Source organism: Carassius carassius, chromosome 49 (assembly GCF_963082965.1).
Source record: "Carassius carassius chromosome 49, fCarCar2.1, whole genome shotgun sequence".
Classification (NCBI taxonomy): domain Eukaryota; kingdom Metazoa; phylum Chordata; class Actinopteri; order Cypriniformes; family Cyprinidae; genus Carassius; species Carassius carassius.
The window spans coordinates 17,392,751-17,413,575 of NC_081803.1; the positions used below are offsets into that span (position 1 = coordinate 17,392,751).

General features: G+C 35.5%; 2 protein-coding genes across 2 annotated transcripts in view; both read left to right on the plus strand.

Moving 5' to 3' along the window:
- LOC132132235 (CXADR-like membrane protein) overlaps positions 1 to 4,376 on the plus strand; it is a 59,544-nt gene extending 55,168 nt beyond the window's left edge. The window contains exons 6-7 of the mRNA XM_059544571.1: positions 1,518 to 1,659; positions 3,146 to 4,376. Coding sequence (XP_059400554.1) covers positions 1,518 to 1,659; positions 3,146 to 3,497 — 494 coding nt within the window. The 3' untranslated portion in view covers positions 3,498 to 4,376. The remainder of the gene's footprint in view (positions 1 to 1,517; positions 1,660 to 3,145) is intronic.
- Positions 4,377 to 8,793: 4,417 nt separating this feature from the next.
- LOC132132135 (protein Aster-B-like) overlaps positions 8,794 to 20,825 on the plus strand; it is a 64,970-nt gene continuing 52,938 nt past the window's right edge. The window contains exon 1 of the mRNA XM_059544422.1: positions 8,794 to 9,187. Within this exon, the coding sequence (XP_059400405.1) occupies positions 9,048 to 9,187 (140 nt within the window). The 5' untranslated portion in view covers positions 8,794 to 9,047. The remainder of the gene's footprint in view (positions 9,188 to 20,825) is intronic.

Genomic DNA, 20,825 nt, shown 5'->3' on the forward strand with positions numbered 1-20,825 from the left:
GCTCAGTCTGTACCTCGTTATTTGTCTTCTTAATGTACAGTGTTTCTCTGTACTAAGATATTCTGCAGTTGTGTAATCTCTATTTAGGGCCAAATAACATTCAAGTTTACTTTGTTTTTCTGTTGTTTCAATCCAATAAGTTAGATAATTTTGTGCTTTTATAATTTGGTTGGGCCGAATTGTGTGGATGGATATTTCAGTGTCCTGATGCTGGATGTTGTTATTCATGTTAGTTTGCTTCTGCAGCTTCAGGACCATCTGAATCAGGGGACTTTATCAGGGTTCACTTAATGGTTATGTTGTTCTTTATGTTGGAGTCATGTAGTGTGAGGCCAGGTGCTGCTGATTGTTCCAGAAGTGTTGCTAATTAATTAATGTAGCTATTGAAGAGGGCCTCACACCTAGTCCTTAAGTGAAGAATTCTGTTCATTTATTTCCAATTTTAATTGGGCATTGGTTTTTTTGAATACATTGTTTTTATAATATTGTATGTTTTACCCCCAATACCTGATTCAAGAAGTTTTGACAGCAGACTTTCATGCCAAATTTAATCAAAGGCCTTCTGGAAATCTACAAGGCAAGCAAATATTTTGGTTTTGTTTTGGTTGATGTATTTGTCGATCAGGGTGTGTAGGGTGAAGCTGTGGTCTGATGTTCTATAATGTGGTAAGAATCCGATCTAACTTTTGCTGCAGACATTGTGGTCAGTGAGGAAGTGTACGAGTCTTATGTTAAAGATATTGCAGAACAGCTTCCCCAGATTACTGCTCACACATATGCCTCTGTAATTGTTTGGGTCTCTCTCTCTCTCTCTCTCGCTCTCTGTGGATAGAATAGAATTTATACATTCTCTGAAGACAATTTGAGTGGTTCTTGGTAGTTGCTTACTGGCCCAAGTCAAAAGAGTCTAACTTTAAGTTTCTATAGAATTTTGGTCCCTAGAGATTCCTTAGGGCGTTCCATTTGTCATCTCATGATTTTATTTTATTTTTATTTTTTTTTAACAGTTGGTTCCAGACAAGTTATACACCAAGGTTTAAATCTTAATTTTTTTTTACCCTTAAGTAAAAATATAAACATTGCCTTATGTAGAGCTGTTTTATAGCTGAATAATTTTTTTTACTTCATATTTGATATGCAAGCCAGTATTGAACTAGCTTGAGCTGAATAAAGACACTATTATCTTCTGCTTTATAGCTGAACTGAATTCATTTAATAACTAATGAACTTTGCAACATTTACACTGTTAACTAAATTGAGCTGAGTAATGACACTATTATCTTCTGAACCAGCTGCTTTACAGCTGAAATTGTGTTTGTTTCATAACTGAAGAATTTTGCAACATTAATACTGTGATTTTCTTGTTTATTACTGTGACTCCGCTTTAAAATAATCTATGTTGTATAAAGCGCTACATATAAATGTGACTTGAGGATAATAACAGTGACATTTACCTTATCAGACACCATAACTTCTTATAAAACAGGACGAGGTGTGATGTTCCTGCTTTTTTGCAGATGTCCGGGGGATGGGCGTGGTGGCTGGAGCTGTGGTGGGCGTGTCCTTTGGCGTTCTCCTCATTATCCTCATCGTCTGGCTTGTTTTCCGCAAGAAAGATAAGAAGAAATATGAGGAGGAGGAAGCACCCAATGAAATAAGGTAAAGAAAAAAAATAATAAAAATAAAAAATTTTTAAATACCATATAGAACATAAAAGCATATCACAGCCTGAGACCATTTATAATGCTTGTTAAAGCAGCAGCTCTATTTCTCTTTGTTCACTTACATTCATGTCTAGGCTAATTTGCAGGTGTCAGGATGAATTATGCAGGTTTGGAGGATGACTGAGCATTAACAATGCAGATGACAGCGAGATATACACATATATTTATCTCACTGAGTTTAAAGAGATACTGTAAATACCAAGGCCTCAATGTAGCAGAAGTCACTTTCCCTGAACTTGTTAGCCAGTAGCCCGAATGGTTTAAAGGTATTAATTGAAGTGTTTTAAAAATTTTCTGTAATTATCAGAACATTTTGTAAAATGCAAGGCCCAAAACAAAAGTTTGTGAATGCCAATGCTTTTAGCTATGCAAACTCTGAAGCTTTTGATCTGTTTTGGGTGTCACTGTTAGTAGATTTAGCATAAACGTCTAGAAAATGCATTAAGAAATGCACTTTTAGCTAGTTTCTGAATCCATGTGGCAAACCTATATTTTCAGATATGTTTTTAAATACATTTTAAATATATATATATATATTTTTGTAATTACATTACATATAATTACTTAGCATCTGTGAGTTTTCTTTACTTAAATTTCCTCATATTTTTCTTGTTCATTTATATATATATATATATATATATATATATATATATATATATATATATATATATATATATTCCATTATCTTGCTAAAAATATATTTTATCCATTAGTTTATATTTATATTTACTGTATATTTAACAGAATAGACTACCCTAAAATGAAAATTCTTATCATCCACTCAGTCTCTTGTTGTTCCAAAACTGTATGACTTTTTTTCTTGCTTCTATGGAACACAAAGAATATATATATATATATATATATATATATATATATATATATATATATATATATATATATATATATATATAATTAACATGCTAACACAAATGCACATTGCATTTGTAGCATTACTAGAAAAGGGTATAATAACAGGAATTATGTAGTTTCAAGTCAACTACTATCCTGAAGGATGAACAATTGAAGTCAGCACGTCACTGCAACTGGCTTAGAATTCCTGTTTGCTATAGAAACATTCAGCATTCTGAGACGTGCACTTCGGACTGTGCATGTGCACTGGCTGGTCTAGCTTGAAGAACAAGCTTTTATAATGCTATTTGAGCAAAAGAAACAACATTTATGAGACAGTTGTTGTCAGATTTAATTGGTGATTTAAAATATGCATTTTATCGTAAGCTTGGCGATGTTTGCCCATTCAAAGAAACAGGAGCTGCACTTGCATGCCCGAGAGGCATTTCAAAGAGGGCCACCGAGTGAAATGACTTGCCATAAAGGGGCTTTGGTATATACAAGACTGCATGTTTGCAATGCACTGGCCAAGCCAGATAAAGAATTTCAGAGTCTCTATCTTTATGTTTTAGGGAAGATGCAGAGGCTCCCAAAGCCAAACTGGTGAAGCCGAACTCTCTCTCCTCTTCCCGATCTGGTAGTTCTCGCTCCGGGGCTTCCTCCACACAGTCTATGGTGCACAACAGTGTCCCCCGTGGGCCCAGGCCTCGGCTGCCTGTCGTGGCTGCCCTTAAAGAAAGTGGGCAGCCCGAAAACTTCCCTCCGGTACAACCACCACCATACAACCATGTGGTCCCCAAACCTCTGGAGCCTGGCAGGAGCCCTAGTCCCAGCGTGGCAAAGCTCAGCCCGGGAAACCTGGTGAGGATCGGTGCCACACCAGTGATGATCCCCACCCAAACCAAGGCATTCCAGACTGTGTAAGAATATTACACACACATATATAAACACACACACTGCAGTAGGCATCAAATCCCACATCTGGTTTCGGGCATTTTCCCAAAAGATTTCCCACTCCCTGACGAAAACCCAGGTGGCCAGGATTTTTGATTCAACAGATTCGACTGTGTTGGAAAAAAATGCTTTTGTTGTTTTTATGTGCACACTGAAGTGGAAGAAGACCCCTTGTGGAGGGTAAAGGGTAAAGACAGGGGAGGGGGCTGTGACTTGTGTTGTTATGATGTGAACAGAGATACAACTCTGCCTTTACCCAGACAGACAGCATGTCTACCTGACCGCACACTTCCTATTCTCGCTGGGTTTAAACTGACAGCTACAGAACTGGAGGAGAAACTCACAAAAGCGGACTCTTTCCGGCACCAGCTCATCCGCTCCTACGAGGATTCACATCTGCCACTCATTTCCACAGCCAATCAGCATTCACCAGGCGGCCCAGTGGGCATCACACCTAAACAACCAATGGCAGGTCACCTGCTGGGCACAGATGCTGCGACTGGCCCAGAATGAGGAGTAATCAAAACACTACAACATAAACGGTGACAGTAAATTTGTTTGTTCTTCATTAGAGCTATAAATATTTCATATGAATAGACATATTCTATATTTAAGAGGTATTTATAGGAATTCCAAATATTTCAGTTCAAGTATCGAACAGCATTCGTAATGTGTTTGCACATTCCCTTTAAATCATTCATTCACATTCTTCAGGATAACGCAAACAGTATCTTCAGTAATGAGGTTGATTGTCTCAGTGGGGAAATGGTTTGGCTCCGCTTTGGATTTTGGTATTTGCAATTGAAATCAGATGTCTGGTTAGTGCATCCCATTGGATGCAAGTATGATGAGGTTATTCTGCGCTGGTGTCTAAATGATTATGATGATTATGATGCATGCATGGAAAGCTCCATTTTTCTGCAGAATTCGAATGGCTGTCATTCACAAAGCTATGCATTAGTGGTTCTCAACCTTTTTGACTCTTAAGTCTTTATTTTTTAACACAATTAATCAAAGGCCATCTATATTGCGATGTTTCTTCCAGCTAACAAGGAATGTTCTCAGAACATTGGCTTACATTCTGGCAAGGCCTTTAATTTTGTTTCCAAAAAATTAACACAAAAATGTTTTAGTTGGACATTCAAAAAAAACTGGATGTTCTGAATGTTTGGAAATAAAGTTTTCATAATGAAGTTTTTTTTATTAGCTGGGTTTCTGCTGAAGTCATGAAATGCTTGTTTTGAAACCAGGAGTGTTGATATATCAAATTGCATTAACCAAAATTTGTGATTCCTGAAGATACAAAATTCTAATGTTCTTAAATAAAATGTTCTTAAAATAAAAACAATAGTTATTTAGAGGGAAATATATATATATATATATATATATATATATATATATATAATTTTATTTTTATTTTTATTCATCCTGTGTCCACTTTGCAAGTGTCACTGCTCTACATAACCTTTAATTTTTGTGTGTTTTTTTTTTTAATTAAATATTAAGATTAATTTGCTCATGCTTTCAGCCACCAATAAGAATGTAGTACTTTTTGCTCAGTTTAAGACGTTGTATATCATTTTCTTTGAAAAAATGTAAAAGAAAAAGTCTGCAAATTTTGTCTGGGCCTGCAAATGAGTTTTGAATGTGTTCGATATTGTATAGCTGACTATTTTGTGCTTTTTTTCTTCATTTAAACAAATAGGTTTTAAGATGCATTTTATTTTTTGCTGTTTTAGCAAAAACACTTCATTGTAACTGCAGTAGGTTAGAAGCTTTAAATTCATGAGTGCAGATTTTTATATACCTTAATTTTATTTTGTATACTAGTTGTATTCAGGTTACTTTAATGCCATTGCAAATATATTTTCTGTATTTTTCAGTGGTTTTCCCCTCTTAGATTTCAATTTTTGATGAATTCTAATTCTAAATTCCCCTCACAGAGACAGTTTTGTTATTTAGGTCTTCAGAAATTAATTAAATAGACAAACAAGATGTCAGAAAATATTCAAAGTGACAGGTCACCCTTAAGTTCAAAACAATGTCTTCTTGCCAGATAACCAGAGAATTAGCGTCTCATCATGACAATGCTGGAAGAGGTAAAGTAACCCAGGGCTGACCTTATTTATCTAAATCCAATCTTTCACAACTCTTAAGGCCAATGCAAAATAACACACAATGTGCACCCAGATCCATTGATTTAGCTTCAACCCACAGCCCGGTCGATTCCCCGGCTTTGAAGTCTCTTTCCATGTGCAGGGAAAGTGAGGAAATGAAGTAATATTAGTCCAAGTACTTCCTCGCTACCCACTGTATCTGTACGGCTGAGTCTGCTGTTGATATGTGCTGAGACGCATGGTTCAGTTGAGTTTGTGTTTGCTCAGTCACAGCTGAACAGTTTGAATGCTGAGCTCTAATGTTAAACACCCTGCATACAATTGCTTGAGAGAATGTGCATCTAAACACTATTGGCAATGGACCTGCATGACTCCGATAGCTAGAGAAAGTTGAATATTTTGGCTCAGTGCTTATATCAGTACATTATATACTAAGAATCGCATTATTAAAGGGTTTTGATTAAACGTTACTAATGTAAATACTTTTTGTATTTATACATCTCCTTTCACTATACCGAAAATAAACATTGAATGAACTCATTCTTGTTAAGGATTGCACTTCTACAGAAGTGCTCTCTATACAGTAATTTTGTTTGGTCAGTCTGGTGTTTTGACTGCATGAGTAAGGAAACCATGAGCCATTTCCTTCTGTCGCTCTGATTTTTTAAAAACATTACTGGCTATTGTTTGATGACAAATGACGAAAGACATTGTACATATCTCCTTTCTTCATAACAAATGTATATTTGTACAGTATCTTAATGATTTTCTTTTGGTTTGTAATAAAGCATTCAGTGGCAAGCCAATGAAACCGGTGTCATTTTCATTTCATGGGTTTCCATTCTCTGGAGTTAAGCTGCCTTTTGTCTTTGTGGATGGATCAAAATCCAAACTCAAATGTAAAAATACTAATACCTAAATTTAAAGATACCCTTGAAATGTTATTTAGGTATTTATGGCTGAGAAAGAAAAATAATTCTGTGGCAACCATTCAATTGCTCCTGCTCAAAGTTGAGAGTCGAGTTAGTTTGGATCAAGTTTCTGGGGTTGTCCATATGGGCAAAAAAAAAGGAGAAAATAAGAAAAGAAGTTAATTATTATTTCATTAATCCCTCCATTGTGGTTTGATTGCTCTCTCAGTCTCACTATGATTTCAGACATGTTTCATCAGTAGGCTATGCAGTCTGACAAATCATTAGCATATAGATTGTGATCACCTCACACTGCTGTTAGGCTAAGACTGACCCAAATCTCCTATTCAAAAATATAATCCATTATTTTTCAGTCGATCACAGCCGTTGCTCGTAAAAAATATCTAAAATCCACTTTCTCACCTTCCTCACGCAACAAGATGATCTCGTAAAGAGTTTTAGGATGCTCGTTTACAGTGTTAGTGCAATTGTACCCTCTACTGGCCACAGTGTGCATTTTACTGCACTTGAATGAATTAATAGTTTAAAATATAGGGAAATAAATAAAACAAGCATGTGGAATGGAAAGATCATTTATATATACTGTACTAACAGTCTATATATAGCCCTTTTTGTGTGTTTTTGTAGAGCACGTTTGTAGTTTGTGGCTCTTAGTCCGTTGCTGAGGCAGTCATGAGTGGAGTACTATTGACAACCTATAAGCGGCTAAACTGTCAGTCACACTCTTAAGGGAAAATGGATCAAAATATTGACAATTCATCCTGAAATATACATATTTTTGTCCACTCGTACACTCTCTGAAATGTCCCTACCCCAAATACAAGTTCAAGTTCTTTTTTATTCAGCCATGAAGTTATTACAGGCACAAAAAAATAAAATAAAAAATAAATCACATCCAGAACAAAAAACATTTAATGCTGAATAGGAGCATGAAGAAGACATAGTCGTATAATTTCATGCCCCTTTTTTCAATAATCTGATCTGGCACTGAACAGATGGCTCGCCGTTTTTATTTTGTTTATATATATATATATATATATATATATATATATATATATATATATATATATATATACAGTACAGACCAAAAGTTTGGACACACCTTCTCATTCAAAGAGTTTTCTTTATTTTCTTGACTATGAAAATTGTAGAGTCACACTGAAGGCATCAAGGGCTATTTGACCAAGAAGGAGAGTGATGGGGTGCTGGGCCAGATGACCTGGCCTCCACAGTCACCGGACCTGAACCCAATCGAGATGGTTTAGGGGTGAGCTGGACCGCAGACAGAAGGCAAAAGGGCCAACAAGTGCTAAGCATCTCTCGGGGAACTCCTTCAAGACTGTTGGAAGACCATTTCAGGTGACTACCTCTTGAAGCTCATCAAGAGAATGCCAAGAGTGTGCAAAGCAGTAATCAAAGCAAAAGGTGGCTACTTTGAAGAACCTAGAATATGACATATTTTCAGTTGTTTCACACTTTTTTGTTATGTATATAATTCCATATATAATTCCACATGTGTTAATTCATAGTTTTGATGCCTTCAGTGTGAATCTACAATTTTCATAGTCATTAAAATAAAGAAAACTCTTTGAATGAGAAGGTGTGTCCAAACTTTTGGTCTGTACTTTATATATATTTTTTTTAATTATTTATTTATTTTTCTATATCAATATGACAATTTCAAATTTGCCAAACACTAGTTCTTATATTTCACTGCCTTCATATTTTTCAAAGTAAATTTTTTTTTTTATACCACCGACCAATATGGTTTTAGGGCAAGTAATTGAGCACATTTGTCAAAGACACAGCTTTTTGTGTTTAATTCGCTGGGGAACTTGGTGAACAAAGCAAGAATCTTTTTGAACAGCTAACGTTAGTTCAAAAGATCTTTCAAAGAACTTTATAATAATTATAAAAATATTCTATTTACAAAAGCCAGCTCATATGCCTCATATCTCAGCTCAACTCAACAGTTCTCGGATCATTAGGCCTACCAATAAAACATGTCCGAAAGAGACGCTCGGTTTATCGATGGGATTTTCGGTTCAAAGACGAATTCATCAATGAATCATTCAGAACGGTTTTGTGAACCGGTTAAACTGAATCATCTAAAAGATCCGAATCACAACAATTCGCTCACGAAGCGGACAACGATTTAAAGCGCCGAGACTTATGTGAGAAAAACAATGTTGAGTTAGTAATTAAAGTAATACAAATTAAGATAATCGTCGTGCTCGTATCACACAGAACGCTTCCATTATGAAGCGCCGATCTAGAATTAATTCATTATGATTTCTTACGATTAAATCAAGTGTCACAAAATCACACGAATCAGTTCGCTAGTTTCCCAACCCCTGCAGTCCAGCCCATGTCCAGATCCGCAAACAGCACCTCCCGCCCTCATTTCGTCCTGAGGCGAACTTTCCATTTCACTGGAGCTTAGATGCACTTTACTCGAGCAGTCGAGAAAAATGGCTTGTACCGTTGGCGGTCGGATCATACCGCAGTTAAACGTAGAGGAGGCGACGAAGGACAGCAGCCCGTCCCGGAGCATCTCCAGCCGGTGGAGCAAAACCTCCTTCTCCCCGTTCAACTCGAGGAAACATCAGAGGTAAGAATTCAGTGCGACGTTCCAGATGTTCAATATCAAATGAGTTTGGTCGCATTAAGGCTTATTTTGGTTATATAGGAACTATTAACAGCTGAGGTAAAGTTGGCTCAGGTCTTTTTAGACAAACGTCAGTCATTTTGACAAGTGTCAATCATGTTGACATCTGGTCTTGTAACTATAACTACAAAGTTCTGTAGCTTTTGCTTAAACCATCAAACAAGCCATCCATTTCACACATCCTCCACTTATTTCCCTTTAAGAATCACATTTCATTTCTGAACCCTCAAAAAAGAGGAAAATAGATGAGTGAAGCTTCTAAATGGATTTTTTTCTATCATCTTTGAAGTCATTTCAATCTCTGCAGCTGTATTAAATCTGCAGAATGTCAAACATTCTGTGCTTGCAGAAGAGCAGAAGCAATCTGCTGAAATCAGTTTGCGAGCAATTACAGCAAATGCTCAAGAGGACTTCCAAAACCTTGTTAGCGGACTATTTAATCAAAAGCTTTTAGTGCATCTGTAAATAAACATGTGCTAAACACATATTTTCCAGCCTAGTTTGGGGTCAGCGATGATGGCCTCACCTCTCACCATGGTGACTGTCTGAGCTGAAAGGAACATGTGAAACTAGATGTTAGTCTCGATTCCAAGCACTGAGGCAGCCTCATGTTGGGATTGATTAACCATTGAGCTGGTGTATTTAGAGGACACTGCAGAGGGTACGAGAGCTGCAGTGTTTTTTTAAAGGCAAATGTACCTAGATATCAGATTTGTCAGAAATAAGTCCTTCTGACATTTTCTTGTTTTCTAAGCAAAAAGTTATGACTATTGTACATTTTTACCATGATTTACAGAAGATAAAATTAGTGACCAAGGGTGATGATACACGGGACAACTTTTGAGCAATGTTTGCAGGCAACTTTCAATGTTCCCATCAACGGGTGAGACACAGGGCCCACAACCGATCTAGATATCCAGATAGAAATTTGTTACCCATTCTCAATGTGAAAGTGCCCCAGCAACATTGCTCAAAAAATGTTGCCCCATGTATCATCAGCCTAAGCCGCAATTAATAATAAAAAAAAATCTTTACCAATCTTTGGCAATATCCTTCAAACCACTGAAAGAAGTTTTTAATAACTGAAAATATAAGAACATGTTTTCTTTTCTATTTTTTGAAAAGTACAAATCAGAATAAGTATGTTGTTTCATTTTTACATTAATATATTTGTTACACTGAAAGATGAGGGAACATTATTTAACACATATTTCAACATTTAATTTTTACAAAAAAATATTTGAAACCCAATTTACTAGCATTTCATATGCATATATGAACATACTTGTTAATGTAATTACTATAATTATATTATTTAAATATGAATAAACATTATGGATTAAGTGTTTGGCAATTTGACACCATATGAATGTAGTTTTGATTGATGATCAGGATTTCATTTAAATACATACTTCCAAATAATGGTGCATCAATTATTGTACTCACTGTTTATTTCACAGATTAATAACTTGCATATGCTTTGTGACAAATCCATTAAAAAAGACTTTTCTTCAGGGGTCTTTTAGCTTCTTTGTACTCTATACTGTATGTTTAAGGTTTGTGCTGGTTTTCACTATATCCTGACAGCCATTGGATTCATCATCAGAGCATGTAGAGCTGAAGTCAGATGGCTTAGTAACACATTTTTGTCCTTGTACTATAATATCTTGGCCTACAAATCTTGTACACACTGCTGGCTCTCTACCACTGCGGTGAAAGAGCTAGGCAGCTGGAGTAGCAGACATCAACTCTTTTATTAGCTTGATTACCCACTTTATATACCGAACAAAACCACACAGTAGGCCTATAGCAAGTAATTGAAGTCATCATCGGTCAGACGTTGCTAAATCAAATGATTAATTTACTGGGATATAGCCTGTAGTTTTACCCAGCTCATTTGTTCTTGTAACCATCTCATTCAGATTGCCAGGAACTCAAGGACAGCATGCTTAATGCGTGACGTTATATCTGCTGCTGTAGAAGACGTTTCCTTGGCTTCTCTCCAGAGAATCCCAAGGCTGATGCATCATGACAAGGCTTTCTAAAGGATGGAACTTGCCTGGTACAGATACATCTCAGTCACTTGATCCATGCATCTTGGTCTTGATCCGTTAGCATGTTGATGTGGTATGAGCTGTGTCCAGTATGTTGTGTTGCTTATAAAAGTGATGTTTCTCGCTGAGAATAAAAAGGTATTCGCAACCTTTTCTCAACTTTTGTGCTGTTCTGAAAATCTTTTGCCTAGTTTGGCATTTCTGGTCAAAAATTACCAGCCTTTTAAAAATTGCTGGTATATCTAAAATGATGTTGCATTTATCACGAAATATTGGATTCAGTCTTTTTGTCATCTTAGCACAGGTTTTGTATTTCTTTTTGGAACTGATTCATCATAGGCCTAATTGATCTAAGCTTATTCACCTCACTGTTTTGAAAGAAATTGAAAGAAAACAATTTGATAAAAAGATTAAATCCAATATTCAGTAGAAATATTGCATAACAAGAAATTTATAAGCAATTTCTTGAAGGCTGGCAATATCACAAGTGTAACAAGGTGGGGGGAAAATCCCCTAAAAGTACAGTAAGTTCGCTGTGTGAGCAAATTTGGTAGGTTCTAGTCCAATGCGATAACATTTAACTAGTATTTTTGGGAAAATAAAAATCCTCTCTGGTTCAAAATGACCAGCGCACAACATGAGAGATAATCTCCCTATCTTTAATTGTGAAATAATTATTCAGAATTGCAGCTATATGTCTCATAATTGGAACCTTGTATATGACATTGTGTCGTGTGTTTCTTATTTTAGGCTTCATCTCACCATTATTTTATTTATTTATTTTTTGTTTTGGAGGCTTTCATAATTGCTTTTTTTATGTTATTAGACATGTTTTTTGTTTACTCTTGACTTTAGCTATTAAGTAACCATCTAGCAACCACCCAGAGTACCACAGCACCCTTTCCTCTTTGCATAAACTACTCAGCAAAATATATTTACAGCATAGTTTGTGTTTTTTAATACATTATGATCAAACATTAATAAGATGTCACACATACAGTGAAATCAAATTGTTTGGATCGTTATCTCCTCAGACCTATTCTTGCTCACTTTATCCATAGTGCAGTGCGGCCCATTACAGTTTTATGCACATTATTGATTGTTAGTCCATTACCTGTGACCTCTGTGAGACACCCTGCCAGAATTAGATATGGGTGACCACGTATTCTGGTTGTGGTTTGGAATAATATCATATTTTGCTTATTTTGCATTAGATAGTCAATAAATAATAAGTCTCTCTGCAATCTATAAGTCATTTTAGTAGAAACAGAGGACAAGAGCATGAAAAGAGTTTTCTAGAACTCTGTTCCTCTGTGTTTGTCATAATTTAGTGGCTGGCTCTTTGCAGAGGACAGACTGATCTCTTTCAAGGCAAAAATGATGAATATGAAATGAAGGCACTGTTTTGCAAGTCATGCTGGTTGTCTTTAAGAGCTGCTCAGACTCACAGAAATGTGTTCTTGTTGAGTTTTTGTGGGTCAAATTCAGTAGAGGGCCTTGAGAAAGCCACCTCTCCCAGGAACCTTCAGCATTCCAGATAACACACACAGATAATAACAGCGAAATCAGCACCATGGACAGCAGCCTCACATTAGTCATGAATGCTTCACTGGTTAACTAATGGCACTTGGTTATGATTATTTTATTAGTGACCTAGAAATGCAAATATCTTATTAAGGGATATAGGGATTTTTGTTTTTTATTATATAGTGATTTTTTAGTTGTACATGCTCATTTGGCCCAATTTAACATACAGAGAGGTCATTACCTCACGTGAAACTAATTTTTTAAAACACAACAAATGTACTAGCAGCATGAATGGACATTTATTTTGAGATTATTTTGAGATCAAAAATTATTAATGTTTTTAAATATTTTCTTTAGGTTAGGTAAATATAAATATTTTACACACACACACACACACACACACACACACACACACACACACACACACACACACACACACACACATACATACACTGATATATAGTTTTATATCAAAAATGGGATTTTGAAAAATTATGTCATGATGAATAATGAATAAAGTATAGAGAGAGCGAGAATTTTAGTGTCTTTTAATTTTATTTAAGATCCCATTTTTGGACCCCACTGTATTAATGTTTTTATTTTTCAGTGTCTGTCTAAATGCATGCATTTGAGATTTAGTGTGAAGTGAATGTAGGCCTACATAAAATATAAAACTTAGTGCAAAAGGAGGGAATTCAGTCACATGATTAGCTGATTTACAGTACATAAAAATATTTACAGTAGATTTCATTACAGGACACCAGAGGGCAGCACTTGTACATAGTTCATAACTTAATCTCATATTGATTAACTGTTATATCAAGACCTTTAGAGGTGCTATATGTTACTATAGAAGAATTAAACCCATACCATAATAACACTGAAATTGTAATTTACTGGATAATTACGTTCATCTTAATTTAAAGAAAAATAAAGGGAGGGCCAGAGACAGGAAATACTCTGTTTGTGCATGCATGTGGCATTATTGTCATGGTGAATCAGGCCAGTGACTCAGAAAGAGCTAAACTGATTTAGGTCATATAAAAAAATAATCATGTTGCATGAATAACACGGAGTGGGTGTATGCCACATCAAATAAATGAATAGATGATTGGATTTTTTAGGCAGAGCCTTTCTTCTATCCATAAAATGGTGTTACTCATGCAGTTACATAAGTTTGTAATGTGAATGTAGGAAGACCCATACATTATCATCTGAATGGTCTCGGTTCTAAGTTATCTTGGCCTTTGGTGTTTGTGGTAATAAGATGCTTTTGTCCTTTTTTTATATGTGCATAATGTGTCATCTTAAGAGAGTAGCAAAATTATGAGTAATCTGCATACTCTTGATTGAGCTTGAACTTTCAGACAAAAGTGGGATTTTTTAGTGATGTCAATCTGATGTGTTACGCAAATGCACAACGATGTGACACAGAAGCTGTCAATGGGAGTGAAGCTCAGCCGAGTGCAAATGCTTGCTGGCAGCCCACAGTATAGTGACTGTATGACCTCTATTGATTTAACCGCTGTTGGTGTGAATATGCTGAGATGCTGAGACTAGCGCAGAGATGCATTGATGTCTCCTCTGAATCCACTTCTGATGGTTTATAAAAATGAATATATAAAACAATGTAATGTTTTTAATCCTTGCTCTCAGAGTTCTAGCTGATCTTTTGTTTTAGCCTCACTGATGGTGTCATCTCTAAGCTGGGCTGAAAGTGCATGGTCACATGTGTCATTTTCCCTTTTTCAGTTCATGAATGTGCCACAGGCCACAAAGGCAAATGCTATTTCACACATTAAGCTTAACGCCGGCGGTGGTGGACTATGAATTTCACATTTCAGTTTCACAAGTTTTAGACACACCAGCCCATGAGGGATACTGTATTATTATGCTTTCTGATCCAATCCCTTTTAAGACATCGAGTGTGTTCCTTTAGCTGCTCGGAGCTGGAAATCATTTCCTCTGGACCAGGAAACCATAGAGGAACCACGATAATTACACTACTGTTTAAAAGTGTGGGATCAGTAAGATTTAAAAAAAACGAAATTAATACTTTTATTTAGAAAGGAATTGATCAAATGTGACAGTAAATTACATTTTATATAATAGAAATAATATATGATAAATAATAAGAAATTAGTTCTGTCAATTGATTTAAAAATTATTTAATCGCACATTTTTCTGTAACCGATCGCTATTAATCACATATTAATATAGTAAATTTATATTCTCATCAATTTATATTCTCTTTTTTTTGCATCTTATCGTCCTCAATATGTGTTCATATAGTCTGTAACAGTAGCCAAAGGGATGCCATGATATAAAATGGATGCTGCATTAATTGCGTTAATTATTTTTAACACATTAAATGGAAAACATTCATATAGTATACATTTTAAAAATAATAAATAAAAATAAGGAATAAATTATATTTTAAAATATATTCAAATATACAAGTTATTTTAATTTATAATAATATTCACAATGTTACTTTTTTCACTGTATTTTTGATCAAATAAATGTTGCTTTAATGAGCAGAAGAGACATTTTTCAGAACAATTAATGAGAGTGTGTTTATTTCTCTTTTTGTAGAATTATGATTTATATGTCCTTTTTAAGACTTTAGTGCTTCACACATGCTGTTATGAACCTCGTATTGTGTGCACCAAATGTTTTTGTGAAACAGTGCAGTGCTTGAATATAATGAGGAGTTGTTTGGTAACAGATAGCCAAACACAATCATTAAAGCACTTGCCTCATTAGATATTCATGACCTATAGACAGTTACTGAAACTTTCTTGCACTTTTTCATTTGAGAGAAACTGATTGAGACCACACTGTTCCTTATGTTTATTGGGCCGCTGTGTGGGGGATTTTGTACTATGGTAAAAGCCACCAAGCACAGGTTGAGACAAACCATGTTATTTTCTCTAGATCAGAGAGACAAAGAGAGAAATAAATAGAGCGAGATCCACTCTCAGTGAAGCACCTAAACACTGTTATTTTTAATGGGCTGCTTTTCATTTGTTCATAATAAATGCTACTTTGATTACTTTCCAACAGCAGTATTTTGAAGTGTGCTTCTGTGCAGAGAGAAGTGAAGGCAGAGGCATGTTTGTCCACCCTCTGAGCTGCGAAAGGAACGTTGTGTGGGCTTTTGTTTATCACAATATGCTAATGGTTGAAATAAGGTTGAACCGTAGAGCCCAAAGTCAGTTACACTTCCTTTATTTGCACAATGGAAATATCAACTAGCTTCAGCAGCATCTGAAGAGAAACTCTTTTGTTTGGAGGCAAAAATAAACCTGATCCTTCACTGAGCAGTTTCGACAGTAAATGAGACTGTGACTATGTGCACGTGTCTCTGCTCAATACATTTTTAAAGGGCTTGAATGAATATGTCAAATGAATCCCAAGATACCTAAAACTCTTTTAAATGATGCCAACTTATTTTTGTCTCACCCTGAAGAGTCAGACTACCCACACCACAGAAATGAACCAATTCCACCCAAACCAGTGAGAATGATTTAGCCAAACCAGTGTGGACGATTTTTTTTTCTTTTCAATCAAACATACCTAAATTTGCACTCGGTTTATTGTTATTTAAAATAAATTTTAAAAAGCAGCAGAGGTCAGTATAAATATGAGATGACATCACATCAGAAAAAAGAAGAAGAAGAAATTATTGAGTGCAGGGCACCTTCCAAACAAGATTACTTGTAAAACAACAGTGTATTATAACAGATAAATATTATAGCAGGTAAATAGATTATTATATTTATTTTAAATCTTAATTTTAATGTAACATATTAAATAATGTAATTAATATTTCATTTACAGTTTTTATTTTATTTTTAGTAATTTTATGAACTTATTTTTATTTATTGGCAAATTTTAAAGCATAAAAGTTACAGGTTTATTCTAAAACAATTGTAAAAATTAATTAGATTTATAAAATAAAAATTGAAAAAAAAAAGATTTAATAAAAACAAGTTGTTATACATACATTTATATATATGTGTGTGTGTGTGTGTGTGTGTGTGTTTTAGATGTATGTGAACTTCCTGATAGGCAACCGTACAACCATAAATAAAGAGATGGAGCCCAGCAGGTTTAAGTGTGTTCATAAGTGAAGTAACAGAAGGAGAGCAGAACACCTGGAGACGGAGAGAGAGAGAGAGAGAGAGAGAGAGAGAGAGAGAGAGGGGGAGAGATTGCTGCGCTGACTGGGCAGCAGCGTGACGTGTGCTCAGTGTCTCGTGAATAAGTGCTGCACCGTTTCTTTCCGTGTGGGCTTAATGCAGTTGGACTGCGAAGTGGAGGCTGTTGTGTCATACGGTTGGGGACAGGTAACAGTAAAGCCTTTTTATCCAAATGCTGTGCATGTCCAGGTTACTGAATGCATGTAAATGAATCGTATAGGTGTTGACATGCATGTCGCTGTGGGACTCCAGTTCACTTTCACTTTTGTGTGTATGTTGATGGAGCATGACTTCAGAGTAAATTCCTCCACTGCTTTGGAGTGCAATCAGTCTATAACATTTAAAAATTCATGCACATCTTTATTGAAGTGCATGTTTTGAACCGTTCTCTGCTGCCTTGGGTATGGAACGTTTACTAGTTGTTTTTTTAGACCGTGCCAAGAATCCGTCTGATGCCCTGCAAAGTCTTGTATCCATAAAAAGCATCATATTTCTGATGGCCTTTATTGTTTCGCTCCTTACCTCTCTCTCCGTCTCTCTTCAGCCTTTTGAGACTCTGCTTTATTCAGCATCATGCTGAGCAAACACAGTTCAAACCCTCTGGCAGCTACTTCTTCCATATTCATGAGATCACATGTTTATATCCCTGAAATGCCAGGCTAATGTCTGTGGCCTCCCGCTGAGGTCATTGTGTCCACGTCTTGGTCCAATCAGCTGTTAGAGACAGGGACGGTCCTGCGTCCATGCAGATGAGTTGACTTGAGATAGATATCACTGCACCTCTGAGATCGCTTATCATCTTAATAATGCATTTTTATATTGTTACTGAAGACCAGATTAGTGTGTCTTATCTGTTTGTTTACTCAAAGGATGTTTTCTGGTGATGTGACATTAAATATGCAGAAATGTTTTTGTCCAAGTAATGTCAAAATGTATTTAAACAGGGCTTTTTACAGTATATATATATATTCAAATCAGCAATATCATGACATTAATGTTTATAATGTCTTAATATCTTCATGTGTTAGCAGATTAGAGCCAGTCGATAATATAGTTAACATTTGATAAAAATACAAGTATTCGAGATTTGGGATATAGTGCATAGGAGTTAATATGGTTATATTTTGCAAAATATAAAGCCACTTTATCACACCAACATCATGTTAACACATACATTCTTGTGACTTTTCAGCTATTAGTACCTACCTGTAAATGGTGTGTATTTTAATATGCGTTTTATTTTGGCCTTTGCCCATAGACTTACTGTACACTCTTATAAGTAGGGTTTCATTTATTTATTTAAATGTATTAATTTAAAGACAAGTATAAAAAAAATATACATAAAAATCAAACCTCTATGACTTGCTTCTGTGGATTTTTTCCCCATTGTGTCCAGTGCTGTTTTTGCCCACTGCCTTTCATTTAAAAAAAATTAAAATTAAAATTTAAAATTTAAAAAATTTAAATTAAATAAATAAATTGCTATTGTGCAGTCAATTATTTGTCCTGATTTTATTCCGCCTGGTGCTGAATAGACCCGGAGTTCTCTACAGGGGGACTGTTTCATAACATTTTGACGTCATGCACCTGTTACAGTTGATTTATATTTCTCTATTCATGCTGACACTATTTTTACATTCTATTCTTGCTTATTATATGCATTGTGTCAAATTAACACAGATTTTTATAATGCTGTTGCCGTTTAGTGCTCCAGGTTAGCTCATTTATAAAATGACATCAAACAAATGGCATTTCTGATGATGTTCACACTCTTGGTGCATATTTTCATTCAAAGTTAATGATTAAATGCAGCAGCATTTTACAGTCTAGCGGTTTTCTAAAGTGAGCCTTTCAAATGTGATTCAGAATTGACAAATGTATTCAGTAAGCACTGTCAATCAAATGTACTTCAGCTCCCAGCAATCATGTATTCCAGAGCGAGGCTGCTTTGTTTTGTGAATGCAAGGTCGGCTTGTCAAATACTAAACTAACCAATGCATTGCAGACCATTGCTCTTTTGCAGCTCATGCTGGGACATTTTTAGGTTCATGCTCACACATTCCCCTTGTAAGTTGTTATTCATCCATATGGTTGGAGACTCCCAAAGCTTCCCTTTCTTAAGTTCCCAAAACATCACATCAGACTCTGAGAATGGTTGTCATGGTAACATTGTGTTGAGTAGTATGTTTTCTTATAAGATTGGACAGAGCTTGGTTGCGAAGAGGCAAAAACTCAGTTTGTCCCCTCGCTTCATTCACAGTCAGAAAAATGTTGTTTGTTGAACTTGTCTTCAGGAATCAGGATCAGGATGTGCATGGATGTATGCACAGTTGTAGAATTGATTTATATAATTGGGTAGGGTAGTTGACAGATAGCATGGACATTTGTTTTAGGTTAAAGTTTAGGTTAGAGAGAATGTGTTATTTTAGATAATGCACCATTTGCAGTTCTGCAAGTCTTGAAGTGTAAAATTAATTTTAAATGTTTAAATAATTACAAAATGTCTGTTTATTTGATTACTACAGAATAATGTGCAACTCTCAGAATAAATCATTTTGAATTATTAATTCTGAATTACTTGATATGATGGAATCATTATGTTCTTGTTTTTGAAGAAGATGAATTTAAAATAAACAAAATAGCTGGTGTTATTAACTTACTTGGCAGTCTATGGGACAGTCACAAGACTCCTGGTTTTCATCTAAAATATCTTCAATTGTGTTTTAAAGATGAACAAAGCTTTTAAGGATTTGGAACGACATGGGGGTAAGTGATTAATGACAACATTTTCATTTTGGGGTGGAGTATCCCTTTAAATTACAAAAACTGAAAAAAGTTAAAGCTAACTAAAAAATAAAGACAAATGACGAAAGAACAAAATTACTAAAACTTAAACTAAATAAAAATATTGAAATAAAAAGTGTATATATATATATATAATACAAAAATAATGCTGATGTTTTTTTTTGTAATGTAAAATAAATCCTAGTCAATAAAATAGTTTTAGATGAAGGACAAAACATGTTTATTGTAATGATTGAGCAGTATGGAACCCATGGAAATGTGTCTAATTTCAATTTTCTTTGTCTGGCACATCTATGACATGACACAGTGACTGGCATGGTCATGACAGGATATGACATGTGAACTGCCAGTGACTTCCCACTCAGTGCACATTCTGTCAGGAGCATTTACCATATTTGAGGATTCCGATTTTTCTTTTCCATGTTTAGACTACACAGCGTTTCAAACTTTTGTGTATTGATACGTTCTAGCTCCCCAAAGGGAGGGGATCCTGACAACCCACTGCTCGGCCCACTGATACCAGCAAAGGAGGTATGGAGTTGCGGCGTGAGAAAAGGACACAAACACCAAATACCGTATAAAAAAGCTTTTACTTAACCACGGTAATACTGTAAATAAACCATATATTATAAATGATAAACAATATTCTGGGAAAAGGGGAGGACTGGATGGACCAAAGCAAAGAAATAAACAAAAAGGACCCCACCCCTAACATATACTAAAGCACACAAATACAATCCCTATCTGGCACACGATCAAGGTGGCCTAACCAAACTTACAGCTGGTGGTCCTCCCAGGTCTAGCTGGTGTTTCTAGACAGAAATATACCTATAGGTGATATATGTGTACCCCGGGGTTGCTCTAAATCTACTCCTCAACTCCCTATAAACAAGGAAAAGAAAAACAAGTTAATACAAATTATAAGAATCCACAAACACAAGTGCTCTGTCCTGCTACTACAAGTTGCAAAAAAAGTAACACAAGTTAGAT